General features: G+C 38.2%; 1 protein-coding gene across 1 annotated transcript in view; it reads left to right on the plus strand.

The window, feature by feature from the left end:
* The window catches only part of LOC126188363 (centrosomal protein of 290 kDa-like), a 188,143-nt gene extending 169,858 nt beyond the window's left edge, over positions 1-18,285 (plus strand). The window contains exons 28-32 of the mRNA XM_049929965.1: positions 32-230; positions 7,456-7,556; positions 9,837-9,987; positions 14,077-14,256; positions 17,029-18,285. Coding sequence (XP_049785922.1) covers positions 32-230; positions 7,456-7,556; positions 9,837-9,987; positions 14,077-14,256; positions 17,029-17,064 — 667 coding nt within the window. The 3' untranslated portion in view covers positions 17,065-18,285. The remainder of the gene's footprint in view (positions 1-31; positions 231-7,455; positions 7,557-9,836; positions 9,988-14,076; positions 14,257-17,028) is intronic.
* Positions 18,286-22,097: the final 3,812 nt, after the last annotated feature.

Raw genomic sequence — 22,097 nt, forward strand, 5'->3', positions numbered from 1 at the left:
GAATGGGAAAAATGTAGAAGGTCTTTTGCAGTGTTCCAGCATTAGAAGAAGGACAGTTGAAAGATGAAAAGAAGGATACAAAGAAGGAAGAACTACTTTGTGCTGTTCAGAAATTAATTGAGCAGCTGGAGGGTGCTAAGAAAGATCCTACTCTTAATAAGTGCATGAGTTTACTTCATGCACAAGGTTCAAAACAGGAAATATTGACTAAGACAGTTTCAGAACTTGAGGTAAAGACACAGATATTATTCCGAGCTTTGTACTATAAAATATTGTTTTGTACCTTACTACAGGAGCAAGTCCATAGTCATGTAAGTTTGAATAAATGTATGCAGTTTATGCTTAGTGCAGCAACAAAGTGTTATACTCTGTCTTTATTGTCTTTTGTGGCCATTTATGTGTTATAGAATGAGGGGGGGATTCTTTAGAGACCACATGGGTAGAATGTAATTTGCCATATGGAATGAGGAATTTGTCTTAACAGCATACATTTGAAAGATAGTACAGTCCTCATTAGAAGCACATCAGCCTCAAGGTGTGCTACGTACTAACACTGAAGAGGGACGGAGAGACTAGTGAGGAGCAAAAGGCCATTTGTAGGCTACCTACAGAGCATATTCTGCATACCAGTTGTGTTTGGTTCACCAAGGTGTGTGAGCCTCTTCTTGGATTTACTGTCTATATTTATAGATTTTTGTGGAAGTGAAGTAGAGCACATTAATCAGTCTTCAGACAGGTCTAGAGCTTTCACTGTGGCCTTATGCAATATTAATAACCAACAACTGATTAAGTGGCTGCGGAAGGGCAGCCCTGTTGAGCACCTGCTGAGTGAGGACTGAAAATTAGAACTTCCATTGTGTCAAAATATTTTTGTAATGTCAATAGACTAGAAATATTTCAATTTTTTGTTCATAATATTTTATATTGACTGGTTGGGGCTCTCAGTTCAGTGAAACAACCCTTTAGCAGTAATCTACTTGTTGGAACTTCTGCTCACAGTCAGTTAACAGTCCTCAAAAGTATAGGTCCTATCAAGTATCTGATAACAACAGAAGTGCCCAGCTTTTTGAACTATAATAATGACAAAGCAATTTGTAAATATATTATGGGTGTGAGTCTCTTTGAACTCCAAGAATCGTGGGAAGTGAAAAACAATGAGGCAAGTGAATAGTGACAATGAACAGACTAGTCCCTGTATATTAGTTTCGATTCTTCAGAGCTCCCTAAATATATAATGGAAGCTTTTCCATGCCTCGAGGAACAGCTGTGCGTTCAGATCCAGTGAGATGTTGAAATTCCAGATGTTTGATTGTGTGACCATGGGATGCAACATGCCGGAGCATTGTAAGACTCATCATAAAATGGCAGAAAATGTGTTGTTAACAGTTACGGTATCCATGCAGCTCAAAGCACAGATGCTCAGTCTTTACACAGAAGAAAAAACATTTTAAAAAACCATGGTGATTTAATGCACCCCTATAGTTGTCTGTAGAGCCTACAGGCCCTTGTTAGGGGTTAAAATGCATACACTGACTGCATAAATGTGTGGTAGAGATTATGCATAGGCATCCATACTTGCATATTATAAAACATAGTGAGGGTAATTTTACCAGCAAGAGCGCTGTAGTATGAGTATCATGGTTTTCACAGGAATGGCTGAGAACTTGGAGTGACCTGAAGTACACAGTGGATAGGCCTGGTGTCATGGAGTTATAGGCTATGCTAAGTGTGAGGATGCTTCATTGACACTGCCACCTTGCGCTTTCCTCTGTTTGGAGGCAGTTTTCACCATTTGCCAAAGGCTAGAGGTTTTTCTCCTAGGAGCATTATACTCTTTAACAGGATGATTTTTGTTGGCTAGTTTCTGAGGTCGTGTGCAAAGCTGGTGACAGTTATCCTTAGACTTGTCTATTAAGAGACTGTTCTAATGTAGACCACTGACTGAAGTCTCTTTTGACTATAAATAAATTAGCCTGTTGGTGTAGCCGGTGGTAAATTAAGGTGCCTCTGAAATGAAATGAAAAGAGGCCATTAAAGATAATATATACTCCAACTTTCAAAACACATGGTTGATGCAAGACTGAAGACTCCAAAGGTTAGAGGAATGCTTCATTGTGGAGCTAGTCTTTAAAGGAAGTAGGAACCACTTGTACTTGCAAGTGCATGTGTAAAAAATGGTCGCTATCTGAAACTGATAGCATGACAAGCTAAAAGTTAATGTTTTGTCTGAAAAACGAGTGTCCTGCAGATATAAAATCCTTAAATCCTGTATTCTCAGCAACATCCAATTTGTCATTTACTCCAAGAGAAAAAGGTGAAAAAACTTGAAACAGAATGGAAGAAAGAGGCAAACACAAATTTGTGACATCTGATGTCAACAGTTCAGTATTTTGTATCGAAATAATTATGAGTGAACACCGTAGCCCTTCTAATCCTGCATCATACATGCTTTTTTCCCATTGAGATGAAAAAAGGAAAGAATGACTCTCACCAGCATTGTTATACAGGAAATTCTGATGCCAGACTGAGGTTCTTCGAAGGAATCATACCAAGTAAGAGGAAGCTTATCAACCCCTCCTTCTTGAATATAAGTCATAAGTCCGTGACTCTTGTCAGTCAGGGTTGATGGAGAAGATCTAAAGAAGAGCAGTGTGTTTTGTCATAGGTTCATTTAATAAGAAAGAGTGTGTAACAAAGTGCTCATTCAACTCCAGTAGCAGATGCTTCAATACAGGTGTTGCACTTCATGGAGAGGTTAGAGGTTAACATTCCTCGAGCATCCATTCCAAGAAGTGACAGGCACTCTCTCCCAGTTGCATCACCTGAAGGAAAAATCAGACACATTGCTTCAGATCTCATGCAGAAATGCAGAAGAACTGAAGCTCTTAATCCAGGAACCCCCTGTCTTAAATATATGTTTATAAGAAATATTTTAAATCTTCATACACATCTGCCTTGTGGGCATAATGAAGATTTTGGTCGTGGAAGGTGGTAGCATTGCAGTGTTTTTGCTGGTGACACCTGTTAGGCATCGCCTATGACCAGAACTGTTGCACTCAAAGCTGTTGCTGCTGCCATCGGTGCATAATCTAGTATTTCATTATGCCCTACACCAGCAGTTCCCAACCCATGGACCACAGCCCACTTGTGGCAATAGGCCTTGAGCACTGGTCTAGAGTCCAAAACAAGATAAAAATTATTGGGAGCTTCAGGGTTTTCACTCATCAGTCGTCAAGGTCAGCGAGCACAAAATGAAACAACTGAAATATTCACCAGTTATTTTCTTTTCTTTTTTTTAATTTTGAAAATGGCCAATATTATGTGCCACCAGGAAGCTGGAAGTATATATGCTTACAAACAGCCCTACAGGGGTGGCGTGCAGCCTTGGTTGGCTGTTAATGGTGTAAACACATAACACCCCACAATCCAATTGTAATTTGTCGAGTTGCTAGTTTCTCAAACACAGTTGTTCACAAGAACAGTTTGCTTGAATTTTGCTCATTTAATATCCTGATACAAGAAGGAGGAAGGATGGTTGATATTTTACATCCCATATGTGGCTAAAGATTGTGAGAGAAGGAGCTTTGCTTTGATTTGTTTGTGCTGAAGGAGAAGGAGTCAACCATCCTGGCACCTGCATAGAGTGACCTGGGTGACCACAGAAAACAGATAATTGGATGGCCGTTCCAAGAATTGAACCTGAGTCTGTAGAATGTGAGTTGAGGGTGTTAGCCAGCACATCTCTTTGCTCAATTCCTATGGAGATATTGCCGTATTACTATTTCCTGAGACACTTGATGGCCTTTTTGACATGCTCTCAATGTGAACAAAACTTTTCAACTATACTTGTTTTGAAGAATAAGTATAGGAATAGACTGAATGTAGATAGTGATTTGATGCTAAAAGTAACCAGTTTTAATCCAAATATTGATCTTCTCATGGATGACAATGTCAAAAATCTCATTGAGTTCTTTTTAACATTTACCACATGATCTTTAGTTTTCATCTAGTTGTGACAGCTAAGTGAATATAATAAAAATATTTTCTTTATAAAAAAATATAGTTATTTTTCAATCCTTCTTGTACAGCATGTTTTACCAATTGGACCTACTGACACGCACACACACACACATACACACACACACACACACACACACACACACACACACAAACACTCACTTTGTTTTTTACAAAGATATGGTACCCTGTATTATTTTTATTTGGTAATTCATTTCCTCTCCTAAAGTGGCAATAATGCTGCTTGATGTTGCCCTGATGGCTAAAAAACATTTGCTTGAAACATTTTGCCTAAAAAGGTTGGGAACTGCTGCTCTCCACCAATGAGTGAACATCTCTATAGTGAGGCACACTATGCTGTGAGCCTCTTCCAGCATATGCCCGAGGGAACAACTGCTTGAGTGTCCCGAGCTTCCAGAAAATGTATGTCTTTTAAACATAATAGGAATGACACATTTCAGCACAGTACCAGAACCATTCTGTGCCATAAACTTTGTGTTCTGCTCCCCAAACCATGGAGATACTTTCAATGCAAGAGTGATGCGAAATGTCAACTCCAATGACCACTTTCAGTTCCAACTGGTTTTCTCTTAAAGAGCAGTACCCAAAAGCAGACTGCCAAAGTGTATCATTTCAAGGAAATCTGCACTCTATACAGCCAGAAGACTGTATTTCAGTAGCAGGACAGTGTACAAGATTGAAAGGAACGAATAACATCTGTAATCTACAGAGGTTTTGAGGTATCCATGCCAAAATCTGCAAAATATATTTGAAGAAATCTGGGTGCTTAGTGTAATGAGATATGTTACTCTCCAATGAAGAAGAGGCCAGTACCACTGAGAATCTCCAAAAACAATCCAACCACAGAAAACCATGTGGCCTTTTGGACTGCAATGTCTAAAGCAGAAAGAAGAAACACAGAGAATAAAAACAGATTATGACACCAGCTTCTTACTGTCATTAACTGCTCCACCTGATCTTCAGTATTATGTGAGTCAGCAAGAGGATTGCAAATGAATGTAGGACTGTTCAGCTGATATAAATATTGAACAATGGATGGTCCACAAAGGCACCACTACAGGTAGCCAAGATTATCCCACAATTCATTTGTAATATCATATTTCCAGAGAGCTAAGGCTTCAGTCTCATCCATATCAAAAGGAGTGTTTAATTATGACTTTGCAACCAGTGAAATATACAACTGATTTTATTCAGTCCCAGTCACATTATGGCTGCACCATTTGTAGATCAGTGTAAGCTTCATACCTTAAAATGCTCAATGTGTTACACGATGAGGCATCAGATTAGAAACTGGAACAATTTGGACCAGCCTGTATTCTGGGGCTTGGTAAAGAAAGAATTAGGGTTTAACATTCCACTGATTACTGTGTTAATAGAGGTTGGTCACAAAATCAGAAAGAACAAAAATGGGGGAAGGAAACCAAAGGAACTCAGAAATTTAGCTAAACTGATTTAGGGAAACCTAAATCAAGATGTCTGGAGAAGTATGGAAGTTCAGTTCTGCAAGAACCGTGCCACATCTTTAGCTAGATAACTGGTAACATATGCCCATAATACCTTAAATTTCTGAGAACATCCACAGTCATCCATACACATGTTTGAGTCCTACCAAATTAGTGTATGACTGAAAATAGGCTGGCAGATACAAATTTACTGACACGAGATTGGAACAAATATCACCACTGGTTGTTGTTAAGTCCCATGTTGATATACTGTAAGAGCTCATGGAATACAGAATTCAAAGATCAAATTTTATCACATCTAAAGCAGTTGCTACAATTTTAAGGTAATGGGTAATGTAGACTGGTGGTTCTTTACAATTTACTCATGACAATGAATAAATTGTGTTTGGTGCTGAACTTCATGCAGTCTTGAGAGGGATGGAGAAGAAATGATCTGATCACATGCCAAAATTACTTATATGTCTAGATCCCCTAAGTGCTTCACAGACTGTTCAGCTACTGTATTCAGCAAATGGGCAGCCGTGTATACAGAAAAAAACGCTAGGTGCTTGGTTTCTTCTTCTGGATTGTTTTCTTTCCTTCTTCTTCTTGCTCTACTGGGTAATGAGTTTTATTTGTGTCTCTGAGTAGCTGTTCTTATGAAAGGTTTGTGCAGATTCTATAACTCGGTAGGCAGATTTTCCTTGTAGCATATAACTCTTGCTCTGTGTACCAGTGTGGTAAGAATCTGGTTTAAATTGTGAATCATACTGTGCTTTCCCCTTATATCTGATAGTTTCAGTTTTGAAGAGATTTTATGTGTGTCAATGGGAATCTCATAGGCAGAAGGAAACTGTCAACAAGGTGCAATTCATAAACCAACACATGACTTTGGCAAACTTCTCTCCAGGTAAAGAGATGTGATGAAATTGGTCACAGCAGACTTTGAATTGGACACTATTCACTATACTCATTGATGCATGACTTCCAGTGAAAGGAATCACTAACATGTGGTGCTTATTCATTGTATTTTGTTTTATGACAGGAGTGTGTCCCTGTAATTAAGTGTGGGTATAGTCTCTATTTTATGTAAAGACTGGATGTGAGTAATATGGGGTCTAAAATGTTGTGGCATTTCATGCATGTCCCTAAATTGTTGAAGTGTAAATTTTAATGTATTTTAACATGTATTGGTAATTAATAGTGAACAGTAAAATAAGAGTGTTTAAAACTGTTTACAGTAAACCACGTGATAGTGCAAGTTACAAGTGTAGCTCACAATAAAGATAGTGTGGAAACCTGTAAATTGACAAACTATAAAAGAGTAACAGCATTACTGCATAGTACATAAAAACTATCCATATATAAATTTATCCTGGGTTTGTGGCAGTGATAGAACTGCTGTTTCTCCAACACACAACTGCATCTGACCCAGGTGCTTGTGAGTGTATACCACATACATTTTCACATCTGTTGTATATTCTGTACATTAACATTTATTTCGTATGATTTTCATATGTTATTCCAAAATAAAAAAATATGTTCTCAGTTTTGCATAACAGTAATGTGCGGAACATTATGTGTAGCCAGCCTCAACAGGACATGCAACTCTGCATGGATTATGTCTTGGAAAATGGTAGGGCTTCAAATTTCATGAATAGGAAGATAATTCTCCATGTAACCAGATTTATACTAGCTAGTAAATGGGTTTGTTCATCATTATATGAAATGATTTGTGGGTTGGTGATTTCTTGGAATGTATGGTTACCTGTATAGATTTTGGTGAAGAGACTTTCATCCTTTGATATAGTGTCTATGCTGTAAGAGTTGCAGTATAGTGTAGAAAAGTATGAGTATACTTAATTTCTGTCGACTTTTAGGAAAATTATACCATCCCAATATTTGCTGTGTCATATAGGTAAACAATTGTAGTGTCTTTTACTGACATTTACTGTCATAAACGTATTTTTTTCAGAGTGATATTAAGATGTTAGCAGAGGCCCTAACTCATGATACAATCTTGCAACCTGAAGAAGTAAAGAAACCTGCAACAGTTTATTCTGCAGAAAGAAAAAGGTATCATTCTTGAATATATATTGTTTTGTATCCACTTCAGTCATAGCAGCAGAAAAATAAATATTTAAGTATTAATTTCTTAGTTCTTTGCTAATTTTTTGAAAAAGTTGTGGTTTGAAAAATTATTCTAAGATATTTGCTGATGCTGTGAAAGTCAGATTTTGTGTATGTGTGTCCCCACATAGACACCTGTGTGTATAGTCCCAAGTGTCCCCATGTCAAGGGAGAGATTGAAGTCATTAAGAACTAATTGAAATGATGAAGAATTGACACACCTGAAAGAAAAAATTAACACTCCTGTCCTGTGGGTTTATGTAGTGAGAACCTTATTGACCAATATCTCAATTACTAGTCAGTGTATGTCTTGTGTGTGAAATGGTGGACTTTTAATGTGTAGTGTTCATGAAGAAAGTTATGAGAGAATTAGAAAATGTTTATAACAATTTGCCTGTGTAGCACTGAAAGCACCAGGATTTTCATATGCCAAAGGAAAAGCTAGAAAAGGACTGAATTTAGTCAGCATAAGAGCTCTAATGATACAAAGAAATAACAAAATGTATGGAGCAATATATAAATACAATTCCACAGTCACTATTTTTACAAATCATAGTAGGCAGTGTACATGACATTACATCAAACAGACTTTGAGGGATGAAACTCTAAATAACTTCTACATTTATCCAAAATTCAGCAATGTTGACTATTGTATGTGGATGAAAAGGGACCATCACTCCAAGTGTTAATGGACAATGCACTTTTGGGAGATGCCTGTCCCTTGTACAGTACTTCCATCACATGTTCTCAGCTATTATTTTAGATCGATATGAAGTCAAATTAATTAGAAAAGTCATTTTCTCATCACTTTGCATATGACTGCCCTTACTGATTAATCCATTCCATTTGGTGATAGTGGCAGAACTGTAGCTGTGTTCCCATGTTTCAAAGGAAGAGTGCAGTTTAATGTCCCATCAGTGATAAGGCAACTAGAGGTGGACCATAAGAAAGGGGGCATGAAATCAGCAAAAACTTTCTCAAAGGAATCATTCTATCATTGCCTTAAGTGATTTAGGAAATTCAAGAAAAGCCTAAATGAAGATGGCTTCCAAACTGCAAGTGCAGTGTCTTAACCACTGAGCCTTTGTATTTGGGCCTATGTTATGCTACCACTGAACTGAAGCATTATGGGTTATCAATGTCTGTCATGTCTGTCAGCCTCAGCTGACGTCAAATTTCATAATCCTGTACAAGGTTTAGGACTGACCTTCTCATGTGTACAATTCCCCCCTCTCTCCCCATTTCCATGTGCATGTGTGTGCACACTTGTATGGCACTGGTATATGTTGTAATAATGTCATGGCTTGTAATTTTTTCGGTTAAACAAAACAACTGCAGAAAGCCTGACCATTTGCCTTTCTGGGCACTGGTGTGCCTTTTTGCCAATAATACAGTAATCTCTTATATATTATCTGTTATTGATAAATAGCGATACTGAATGTTCAGAATTTCTCTACATACCTATGCTAACATTGCTACGCAGTGTTTCTCAGCTTGTGTGCACTTTACCACTCTGTAATTAAAACCATTTGCAGGTCATTTATTTACTCTTTAAATTTTATATAATTTATGCCCTTCTATCCTAGGGCTGTCATTTTCAAAATAATTGTATATGGCTCCATTTATTTAATAAGAGAATGCTGTGGTGTAGCATTAAGATATGTGATAATTATTCAAGAAGCACCACATTCAGATCTTGATCCTGGAACTTAATTTAAGTTTTCTGGTATGATTCCATTAAAAAGTGCTGATGGTTTCTGTTGCTACATTACTGAACTGGACTAATGTGTATATGAATGTAGACTTTCCTGGTGTACACTACTGAAGAAATGCTCACAGGTTTACACTGGGCTGAAAACCTGAGAGCTTTTCATATGGATTATTACTGTATCTGTAAAAATACCTGTTCTTTCAACATTAAGCCAGAACATCACTTTCAGTTTACATAAATTTCTATAAATGTTTTAACAGTCTTCATCAAATGTTATGAGCTATAGTATTGGTGCATTCTTTGTTGAGACCCAGATGAGATTGTATGATACTAATAATTCAGCTAGGTACCTGAAAGAGTGTCTGTTGACTTTTGCACCAGGAATGTCTTGAAGGATGGTAAACAGTACTAATAAACAAACTTCATGTTGTAACAGAGCATCTCAGAAGAAAGATAAAAAATAGTATGAATAAGGAAACATGACTATATTTCAACATTCAGTATTCATTTTGCAGAGCAAACAGGAAGCTACAGCAAGAATTACAATTGAAAGAAATCCGAGAAGAAGAGCTCCAGAAAAAAATTAGATCACTTGAGAAGGAACTGCAGGACATCAGACAAGAACAACAGAAGGAACAAGCAGAAGTGGAAGAACGCAAGATGAAGGTTGGTTGCTGTTCATTAATTAAATATTTTTAATTTCTTCAACAGACCTGAAGGTTATTAGTGGTTCAGTAAAAAGCACAAATGCTATTTCTTTCATTAATGTTGTATTCCTGTTTATGAATATCAGTCAGTTGAGACAATTCTAATTGTGGAATGTGCCTTTAAACTTCTTTTATAAGTAAAATTATTAGTATTGTCATACAGTAGAACCTCTTTTACCCAACCTTTGATTAACCAGCTCCTCAGATTATCAGACAGTGTGTCAACATGAGTCTGTGCTCTTTGCCAAACTGTGTGCCAATGTTATAAATCAATTTACACTCCTGTCACAGGAGTTTTGCTCCTCATGCATGCATTGACAGACTGCTGCACTGTTTGCTTTACTGTATTCTTTAATCTCCTGTTTTATCTGTGCACATTTTCACTGTATTCTTTTTAATTTTAATGTAGCAGTGTAATTTTGTACAGTTTATTAACTTGTGATTAAGAAATAGTGTGATGCTGCTGCAAAGTAAAGGTCTATAACATTTTTACTTGATTTTGATTTAGTATGCCATTTTGAGCTCTGTAAAGGGGTTGTTTTATTCTACTCTGATTATCCATACTTTTTAGTGTACTGATCACACCCTGGTCGCAGAAGAGATGGTTAATCAGGATTCTACTGTATGTTTGATGCTATCTTAATTTACTATACTCATGTTCAGTATTATTATTTGTTTAATGCTGGCAATCTGAATTTTCCAATTTTCCTGTGTCTTAGATTCAGTATATGATTTCAGTTTATATGTACATTACTTGATGTTTTGTATTTAGTGCTAAACAATAATAGTATTTGCTTTACTTAGTCTTATCATTTTTACACTGTCCCGTCACATTAAAGTGAATACCTGTCAAAAGTCTGAATAACCACCTTTCCCAGTGTTGACTGCTCATAGATGTGGAGGAAGAGAGTCAATGAAGATCTGAAAGATACTGACAGGGATGTGGAACCATGCCAACTCCAGCAGACAGCTGTCCAGGGACAGATGCATACTTGTGTTAATCTATCGTGCTTTCCAGAATGACGAGATCACCCAGGGAATGCCACAAAAACATTCCATAATACTCCCTTCTCTGGCCTGGACCCCTCCAACAGTTGTTGCAGGATGTTTGCTTTATGTCTGATGGAGCATAAAATGTGATTCATCTGAAAAGGCCAACTGTCACCAGTCAGTGGACGTCCAGTTACAGCATTGGTCTGCAAATTCCAGCCCTCGTAGCCAATGAACAGCAGCCAACAGTGGTGCAGGAACCAAGTGCCTGTTGTGGAGGCCCATATGCAGCAATGTACCCTGAATGGTCATTGAGGAGACACTGTTGGTAGCCCCTTGATTCATCTGAATGGTCAGCTGTTCAACAATTGCACATCTGTTTACCTGTACGCATCTTGGCAGCCATCATTCACCCAGGTCATCTGTGGCCTGTGGTGCACCACAGTTACGTTGCACAGTATACTTTTACCGTGGTGGCATGTGAACAGTTTACAAATTTGACCATTTTGGAAATGCTTTCACCCTCAACCCAAAAGCCAGTGATCATGCCCTTTTGGACGTCAGATAAACCACTCCATTTCCACATTATGAAATGAGTGCACTGTTTTCCATATCCCCGTGATACACCGAGCGAGGTGGTGCAGTGGTTAGCACACTGGACTCACATTCGGGAGGACGGCGGTTCAATCCTGCTTCCGGCCATCCTGGTTTAGGTTTTCCATGATTTCCCTAAATTGCTTCAGGCAAATGCCAGGATGGTACCTTCGAAAGGGCATGGCCAACTTTCTTCCCCATCCTCCCATCAATGAGACCGATGAACTCACTGTTTGGTCTCTCCCCCAAACAACCCAATGTTGACTACTCTGAAATTAAGTTCATCATTTGCTATTCATTTGATTCTACTTAGTTGTGAGAGCTAACATGGAAAAATAAAGAAGGGAGAAGGAATATTGTGAACTAAACACACAAAATGTGCATCGAAAACAACAGAGCTTTCGGCAAAAGACCTTGTTGTAAATTAAGAAACAACCACAAACATATGGGAGTACGCACATGTGCTCACACATGCACAAGCAACTGTCCATGATGAGAAAAGCAATATGTGGTTGGTAGGGGTTGGTAGGGGTAAGGAGGATGCTGCTGTTGAGAGGGGGAAGAGTAGTAGGGTAGGGTTGGGGGAGGGTGTAGTGCTGCTTGTGGGAACATGAAGTTACAATATAAGGTTGCCAGGTGCAGTAGGAGGTTTGAGAAGGTGTGGGGGGAAGGGGAGTGGAAAAGGAGAGAAATAGAGGAGGAGAAAAAGACATGGTGGGTGTGTTGGTGGATTAGAAGGCTGTATAGTGCTGGATTGGGAGTAGTGAAGGGGATAGATGGCCAAAGCACAGGGACTAGCAAATGTTATAGGAACATAACAAGTAGGGTTATACGAACATAACAAATGTAACCCACCCCTAGCCTCAAACTTTGCTGGTCCCTCTCCTTCACCCACCAATCCCCTTCCTGTGTAGTGCTGCCACTCCAGCACTACACAGCCATCTCATCCATCAACGTACCCACTAGTCTTTTTTCCCCTCCCTTATTTTTCTTCTTTTCCAGTCCCCTTCCTCCCCAACCCCCTCCAAACCAACCAGCTGCACTTAGCAGTCCTACCCTGTCTGCAACATGTCCCTGCATGCTCTGACAAGCAGCACTACATGCTACCCACCCGTACCCTCCTCTACCCATGGATTGCTTCTACCATCGTGTGCAGTTGCTCGTAGTGTGGCCTAAATGGCCAGGTACATTGGTCATGTGTGTATATGTTGTGCTTGTGCGAATACATGTATGTTTCCTACTTTAAAAGAAGGCCTTTTGGCCTAAAGCTCAGATGTATAACAGTCTTTTTGTTGTGCCTGTACTCAATTCAGCATCTCCTTAATACGATGAGTAGCAGTCTATCCTTTACAGAATATTGTCATTATTCCAACCAGGATTTCCCACTGTTTTATTTTACCTCTCATAAACATCCACGTACAAAATTAGCTTTCAGGATGAAAACTCGTAATGTTGTTAGTTCCCTAAATATAAATTTTATAAAGACTTTCAAGTTAAAGTTAGACAGATCACATAGGGGCATTTTACCAGTCATTCTTATGAGGCTCCATCTGTGAATAGATTAAGAAGAAGTCTTAATACTAACTGCAGCAAAAAGGATCCTCTGCACCTACATTATAGAGATCCACAGAGTATAATGTAGATTCTGAAGTTGTGGCTCTGAGCACTATGGGACTTAACATCTGAGGTCATCAGTCCCCTAGAATTTAGAACTACTTAAACCTAACTAACCTAAGGACATCACACACATCCATGCCCGAGGCAGGATTCAAATCTGCGACCGTAGCAGTCGCGCGTTTCCGAACTGAAGCGCCTAGAACCACTCGGCCATTGCGGCTAGCCATAGATTCTGAAGTTGTGTTAAGACTTGGATCTACTGTGGTCACTATTAGTATTGTGGTTTGTTTTAAAATGATGCATAAATATATCACTTAATATGGTTGCATGAACTGATTTAGATCACTAAAACGCATTTGATATGAAAATAAGAGGACATGCCATGTCTTAAATAAGAATATTGTAATATGTGAACTAGATAAACTAATTATTATTTTCTTATGTAATATGATTCTATCAGTGTGTGAAAAAGCCAGGTTTGGATAACACCAAAATATTCTGAGGACAAAGCCTTGTTTTTCACTGTCCTGGACTATAATTAACATGGAGTTAACCATTATTTGTGTTAATTCAACTTATTTTGTTCATTTGACACCCTGTTAGTATTTGATGTGCTAATAGTGTAGTTAAATAATTAATGTAATTCATGCCATTGTAAAAAGCAGTCACAGCTGTTAAAGGCCCCTCTTACTGGTAAAAGATAGGTGAAATGATGAATGTGCAAGACACTGCATAACTAACAACAGTGTTATATTATTATCGGGAGCTGTTTACTGTCAGCATACTTTACAAGTATATTGTAAACTGAAAAGGGGTAACTATTTTCATGAAAATATTTTTCTTTCAGGCAGTGCGATGGGATGAAAGGAAAAAATGGCAAATTCAGTTAGAAAAAATACGCAAGAAATTACAAGAAATGAAAGAAGCCAACGAAAAACTGGAAAAAAGCAACACCGGCTTAAGATTCACGGTTACTAGACTGGAACGGGAGAAAAATCTACTTCTCATTAAACTTTCCACATTAAAGGTAATTTAGCTTGGCATAATTTTTGGAAGTTGTGTTTCTGCATGTGCTGTCTGCTGTAACCAGTTAAGGCAGTAATTTCTAATCCAGTCTTCAACTGAATCCACATCTGTGAAGATTCTTCTCTTGATGGCATCTTGTGATGCATTGTATGATTGAAAGGATTCACAGAAGTACTAATTAATTAAAGTATACAGTCTTGTAATGAGAAAGTTTGCTGGATCAGTAATATGTATTACTAGTGCACCTGGCAATACTTTGCAAGTGCTAAATATGTATGGGAATGATCTCTATCCATCACCTCACCCCCCCCCCACCTCCCTCTCCCTGTACATCTCTCATCCCACACCCTCTCTATCCATCTCCTCCTGCCTCATCTCTCTGTGCATATCCTCCTCCTTTATATCCATTTCCTCCCGCCTTCTCTATCCATCTCCTTCTCCCCACTCTCTCTGACCGTATTTATTGTTATTGAAAATGGAGCCTTGATTTGGAATAGGTTTATGAGTCTTGGTGAATTATTGATGTGCTTGTGTATGTGTTGTGTGATGCAGTCGAAAAAGAATTTACCTTATAAGTTGGGTTAAAATCTCATTCTTGGATAATATTCCCCTCAAATTATGTCATTTGGAAGGAACTGTTGTGCTTTCTTATAGTCTATAAGAAATGCTTCAATCAAGTTTCTTGGCCCGAAAGCAAGATGCCAGTGCCTTTGGTGGCAGTGTCAATTGTGGTAATTTGACGTTTCCATTCACACAACATAATCCTGACGGTTCATGTCGAAACCTCAAAGCATTACAATGTTGCCAAATAATGTTCGTTGTCCTGAAGTCGACCAATACATCCACAGTGTAATCTACTATTGGATTGTGTCTGAAGCCAAACATTCAGTTCAAATTGGTACATTTGGCCATCTGTTCTGTCAATGTTCCAAATTATTTCATGCATAAGCCCCAACCAAGTGAACTGAACTCGATTTTATCCATTGTTCCAGAGTCGAAATGGACTGAGTTTGAGAAATTCTTATTCAGTTTGCCTTCAAACTCTGTCCACACTATTTGTCAGTCTCATTGATTTGATGGTCATGTTGTTGGCTCGTGTTGCACATACGCCAACCAATATTTCGATGCCTCACTAGTGGCATTTTTTCCAAAGAAGTAAACAATGAACTGAAATCAGTTGAACATTTGCAGCACACCAAATTATAACAAACTGACATCAATTCAGTCTTGGCAACACACCAAAGATATAATCACCACTGATAAGACACTGAAATATTGTATTCTTTTTTGCAGAATATCAATATTCAATGCAGAGTTTGATGTTGTTATGGAAACATGAGACAGCAGAACTGTCAAACTGACCATCACATTTATTTCATTGAGATTTTCATACAAAAATACCATCAAAATCTCTGATATTCCTGTGGATTTTCCAAAAATTTTCTTTCATACAAACCTTGTCCTGACAATTATGGACACAAAAATCAGCCAAATCACTCATGCCATTCTCAAGTGGTGGTCTTTCATACATATGGCAATTGATTTTTGTTTATATAGATTACATTTAGTTCTGAGCTTGTTGATGGTTAAGACACATAAGAAGTAGAAAGATGCCATTCTTAATAGAGCACTGCATCCATGTGCTGAAGATGAATCAGGAACACTCATTCTCCACCACTCAGTTTCCATGTGCATAGACTCCACACAGCTGGCAGCTTTTGCTACGTCACAACACAGTGCAAGGTGTATTGGCAAGTAATGGAACAACATCAGGTCTGTGCACACTGCAACTTTGCAGCCAATTCCCATGTGAGTGACATCCATGTAGCCATACATGCTCTGTGTGTATCTGTCTCATTAGGTAAGTAGTATTGGTAATTTCTGGCAACTTCCACCAAGCTCTACAAAGTTTGTTTGCTCTCTCTTGCGCACCACAGTCACATGAAGACCATTTGGATCAGCCACACACTTGTGCTCTAATTTTAATGTTTCAACAATAGATCATTCATCATCATATAGAAGTCATCTTCATAATAGAAAGGAACTGTGACATATGTTTCCACATTTTGTCACTCGGGTATGAAAAATAATTGCTCATTTCACATTCTGTTCATTGATTATGAAATCATCAATAATTGCTATACTCTCTTTTTGTAGTGGTCACTTTTCCATTTTGTGAATTTTTTGGAGCCTTTTTTGAGTGTGAAATATATTTGAGTGATGTTACTAATAATAACTGGTATGTTGTTTTAGGAGGTGGCTTCTGTTAGTGCCAACAGTCATAATTTGCATTTGATTTCATTTAGTCATTGCATGATGGCACTGTAAACTCTTAATATATTCTAAAATAGTGATAAGAATGAAAACATTCATTTTTCTGTTTCTATCGTAAATTCAGTGGTGTGACCTTAGTCTTCATCATATTCTGAATTTTACCTGTCCAGCTATATTTTCTTATCTTTTAGCTACTCTTGTCATGTTCCTGGCAATTGCTAAAGTATCATTGCATTTTATAATTGCCATTTATGCTGAACAATAGAAGCCATGATTAGAAACACATCTGAATAAGTTCCATTCATAGGAGATAAGCTGCAGAGGTTATTTCTGATTAATTTTGTAAACTGGCTTGTTGTGTCGATTTTGATTTCAAGTCTTTCATAAGTAAGAAGACTATGTTTGATGGCGCATAAGTAGTTTTATCTATCCTGTTAATGTAACTGTGTTAACATGCATTTACCAAGTGAATATGCTGTCCTGTTATTTTCCGTTTCAGGAGGAAAAAGTGAAACTAGCTCTTTCAGCTAGGTAATAAAATATGAGTAATTCAAAACTGTTTGCAAAACACAATTCAGCTTGCATTCAGCACGTTAGAGGGAAGAAACACATGTATGACATGTCCTTGACATTCTGGGGTTTCCTCTGTATGAAGTACTGTAATGAAGCATGTTCTATTTTTACAAAATCTCCATACTGTGCTTGCAGTAACATATGTGACTGCACATTACACTTGGAAAACAGATTTTTTGACTATTTTGTGCTCATGCCTCTGAAAGCCCAGAGTTTATAACAGCAATGTAACATTCATCACTTACCTTTGTGCAATGGTGTACTGTCTGTTATTCTCAGCAGAGGTATTAATTTAGTAATTTGACTACTGTTTTTTTTATGATGTTTTCATGTATTAATAGAGTGGTACTTATCTGAGTATTTAATTTACTCATTATTCAGATGGCTGTTTCGCAGGTGCCTATATTTGCAACAGTAAATATTACATGCATAAACTTGTAAAAGATTGTGAATTGTCTGGTAAACCATGTAATTATTTTGGCACTTGTTCATTCGTGTCCTGTTAACATATATGTATACTTGCAAACAAAAGTGTAGCCTAATTTATTTTTCAGATGATATATGTGTGTGTAGTTCTGTCTGTTTCTGTATTTATTTACTAAGAAGATACTTCTGAACACTTCTTTGTCCTTTCAGTACAAAAAAAATCAAAGATTTTGTTTTAATTAACCGTATGACTATTGCTGCCTATTTTATTTCTAATAATTTGGTTGTCAGTCAGGTCCCAACAGTTAGAAAATTAAAAGGCACACAAATAAATACAATTGTATATGGTTGTAACAATAAATTTACTTATCTGCAAAAAATAAGAATGAATTAAAGTGGTAAAACTGGGTTGCGTTGCTAACTTTTAATATAAAAAAGTACAGAATACTGTATGTATCTTCATAAAAAATATTTGTTTGATACAGGGAGACTTGTGCACACTTGTTCATATTTATGTTCTTAGCATTTCCCTTTATTTAAGATTTTGGATTTGATTGATGTTTTATTATTTGTCATCATAATTTAGTTTATACTTTGCAAGAATTGTTGTGTGACTTTATGTAATCCATTCTCTTTTGAGATTAAAAATGTGTTGAAATGCACCAAAACATTTATGCTGTTTAATGGTAGTGGGATTTGAAGGTAGACAATATGTTCACTTGCAAATACAAAAAATAAATCAATTAAATTGTATGATATTGGCTATAATTATAATGGTACAAAGAATATTCAAAAATGCATTGCTTTAAAATTATCTTCAAGAGTTATTCAGCTTCACATGACTCACAGATTTACATCTAGACCTAAATATGAACTCTGTAAGCCACTATGAAATGTGTGATGGATGAAGTATAATGTGCCAGTATTCCTTTCTTCCCTTCCTATTCCTGTCATGAGTAGTCTGTGTCACTGTATGAAACTAAATTATTTTTATTGTACTTTTTTGGTCATTAGGTAAGATTTGTGTGAGGGAAAATATTCTTGGGAAGAGATGTTCACTGCATCCACAGTATTCACATTATATGCACCTACAGGCACACTTTGATACACATTTGATAGGTGATAGGTCATTTCTTTCATATAAGCAGTATAATTCTAGTACTCCAGCAGGTCTAGTGGTTCTTATCCCTACTAAGTGATCATAATTAAGTTTCGATTCCACAATAACTTTATATTTGAATGAACTGTAGTGCAGTCTTCCACAGTGAAACAATTTTAGGAGACATGATTTAGTAGTAAATTTTCAGAGTGTTCGGAATAAAGTTCCTGAATTTACTGCCCTCCAGGAAGCGTGTGGAGTGCAAATTATTCTCGGGACTGAGACCTGGCTGAACCCTGAGATAGGAAGTTCTGAAATATTTAGTGAGGGTTGGAACGTGTATCGGAAAGACAGATTAGACACTGTAGGAGGTGGTGTCTTCATTGCAGTTGACAAAAATATTGTGTCTACTGAGGTCGAAGTAGAGTGTGATTGTGAAGTTATCTGGGCATGTTTAACCGGGCTAGGAGGAATAAAGTTAATTGTTGGGTGTTATTACCGGCCACCAGATTCCACCGTGACAGTTCTGGAATCATTCAAAGGAAGTCTACACTCTGTATCGCAGAAGTACCTGGATCATTCTGTATTAGTCGGAGGCGACTTCAACCTACCTAGTATAGACTGGGATGCCTATGGATTCATTACAGGTGGTACAGACAAGCCGTCGTGTGAATTACTTTTGAACACATTATCCAAAAACTGTCTTGAGCAGCTAAATCGACAGCCAACGCGTAATGGAAATATTTCAGATCTGGTAGCCACGAACAGACCAGATCTCACCGGCGATGTCAATGTTGAGACAGGAATTAGTGATCATGATGTTGTCATTACGACTATGGTTACAAAATTAAAAAGTCGGTTAAGAAGGCTAGGAGAGTATTCTTACTAGAAAGAGCAGATAAACAGTTGTTAGCATCCCACTTAGTAAATGAATCGACTTCCGGTACAATGCCCGTGGAAGAATTATGGGCAAATTTTAAACACATTGTAAATCACGCATTGGAGAAGTATGTGCTGAAAAAGTGGGTTACGGATGGAAAAGACCCACCATTGTTTAACAGCGCAATTTGGAGAGTGCTCAGGAAGCAAAGACAATTGCACTCGCAGTACAAGAAAGATCGGGAGAATGAGGACGGGCAAAAGTTAGTAGAGATTAGTGCTGCTGTAAAAAGAGTGATGTGTGAAGCATACAACCACTACCACCGTCATGCCTTAGCAAAAGATCATGCTAAAAACCCAAGGAAATTCTGGTCTTACGTAAAATCGGTAAGCGCTTTGAAGGCTTCCATCCAGTCACTCACTGATCAGTCTGGCCTGGCAACGGAAGACAGCAAAACGAAAGCTGAAATTTTAAATTTAGCATTTGAGAAATCTTTCACGCAGGAGGATCGTACAAACATATCGCTGTTTGAGTCTCGTACAGATTCCCATATGGAGGACATAGTGATAGACATCCCTGGGGTTGTGAAGCAGCTGAATGGGTTGAAAATAAATAAATCGCCAGGTCCTGATGGGATTCCAATTTGGTTTTACAGAGAATACTCTACTGCATTGGCTCCTTACTTAGCTTGCATTTATCATGAATCTCTTGCCCAACGTTAAGTCCTGAGCGACTGGAAAAAAATGCAGGTGATGCCTATATATAAGAAGGGTAGAAGGACGGATCCTCAAAATTACAGACCAATATCCTTAACATCATTTTCTTGCAGGATTCTCGAACATGTTCTCATTTCGAATATAATGAATTTCCTTGAGACAGAGAAGTTGCTGTCCATGCATAACCATGGCTTTAGAAATCATTGCTCCTACGAAACGTAACTCGTCCTTTTTTCACATGATATCTTGTGAACCATGGATGAAGGGTATAGATGGATGTCATATTCCTTGACTTCCGGAAAGTGTTTGACTCAGTGCCCCACTGCAGACTCCTAACTAAGGTACGAGCATATGGGATTTGTTCCCAAATATGTGAGTGGCTCGAAGACTTCTTAAGTAATAGAACCCAGTACGTTGTCCTTGATGGTGAGTGTTCATCGGAGGTGGGGGTATCATCTGGAGTGTCCCAGGGAAGTGTGGCAGGTCCACTGTTGTTTTCTATCTACATAAATGATCTTTTGGATAGGGTGGATAGCAATGTGCGGCTGTTTCCTAATGATGCTATGGTGTACGGGAAGGTGTCATCGTTGAGTGACTGTATTAGGATACAAGATGACTTGGTTTTACAGTAACTGCCGCCTGCTTCACGTCTGCTGTGCAGCGAGCTACCTTAATTTAAGTATTAACTGTATTTTTCTTACTTGTCACTTCTTCTTCCGTGTGTATTTGCTTTTAGGAAGCTTTAATTTTCGAGTGCTCTTAATAGTGTTCCATAGATTTCGTGTTTGTTTTGAATACAGTCAGAGAGAGTCCCTTTAGTCAGCTATAGTCAGTGTCAGTGTCGTCGTAACTGCCGCCTGCTTCACGTCTGCTGTGCAGCGAGCTACCTTAATTTAAGTATTAACTGTATTTTTCTTACTTGTCACTTTTCTTCCGTGTGTATTTGCTTTTAGGAAGCTTTAATTTTCGAGTGCTCTTAATAGTGTTCCATAGATTTCGTGTTTGTTTTGAATACAGTCAGAGAGAGTCCCTTTAGTCAGCTATAGTCAGTGTCAGTGTCGTCGTAACTGCCGCCTGCTTCACGTCTGCTGTGCAGCGAGCTACCTTAATTTAAGTATTAACTGTATTTTTCTTACTTGTCACTTTTCTTCCGTGTGTATTTGCTTTTAGGAAGCTTTAATTTTCGAGTGCTCTTAATAGTGTTCCATAGATTTCGTGTTTGTTTTGAATACAGTCAGAGAGAGTCCCTTTAGTCAGCCATAGTCAGTGTCAGTGTCGTCGTAACTGCTGTCTGCTTCACGTCTGCTGTGCAGCGAGCTACCTTAATTTAAGTATTAACTGTATTTTTCTTACTTGTCACTTCTTCCATGTGTATTTGCTTTTAGGAAGCTTTATTTTTCGAGTGCTCTTAATAGTGTTCCATAGATTTCGTGTTTGTTTTGAATACAGTCAGAGAGAGTCCCTGTAGTCAACCATAGTGCCAGTAGTGCTAGAGTTTGTTTTCAATACAGTCCAGAGACAGGTAGTGCTATTTTCATTGTTTTCTACAAGAAGTGGCTAGCAACCACAGTTTAGTGAATAAGCAGCCGCCTTTAGTGAATTAGCAGTCTAGTTAAAGGTTGATTAACTCTCTTCAGTAAATTGTTTCCTTAGGATGGATAGGATGTGTGACTACTGTGTACGGACGCAGGAGGAGCTGGCCACTGTTCGCGAACAGCTGAGCGTGTTGATGGCCGCGGTCAGCCGTCTTCAGGCTGCTGCCTCGGAGTGTAGCGGCAGTGGGAAGTCTGGTGCGTCGCAAGGTACACCCCAGGAGTTACATGCTTCACCCACTGTCCCTGCTGTCGAGACATTTTCGCGGGTACCGGGCGCGG

Source organism: Schistocerca cancellata, chromosome 1 (genome assembly GCF_023864275.1).
Source record: "Schistocerca cancellata isolate TAMUIC-IGC-003103 chromosome 1, iqSchCanc2.1, whole genome shotgun sequence".
NCBI classification, from domain to species: Eukaryota; Metazoa; Arthropoda; class Insecta; order Orthoptera; family Acrididae; genus Schistocerca; species Schistocerca cancellata.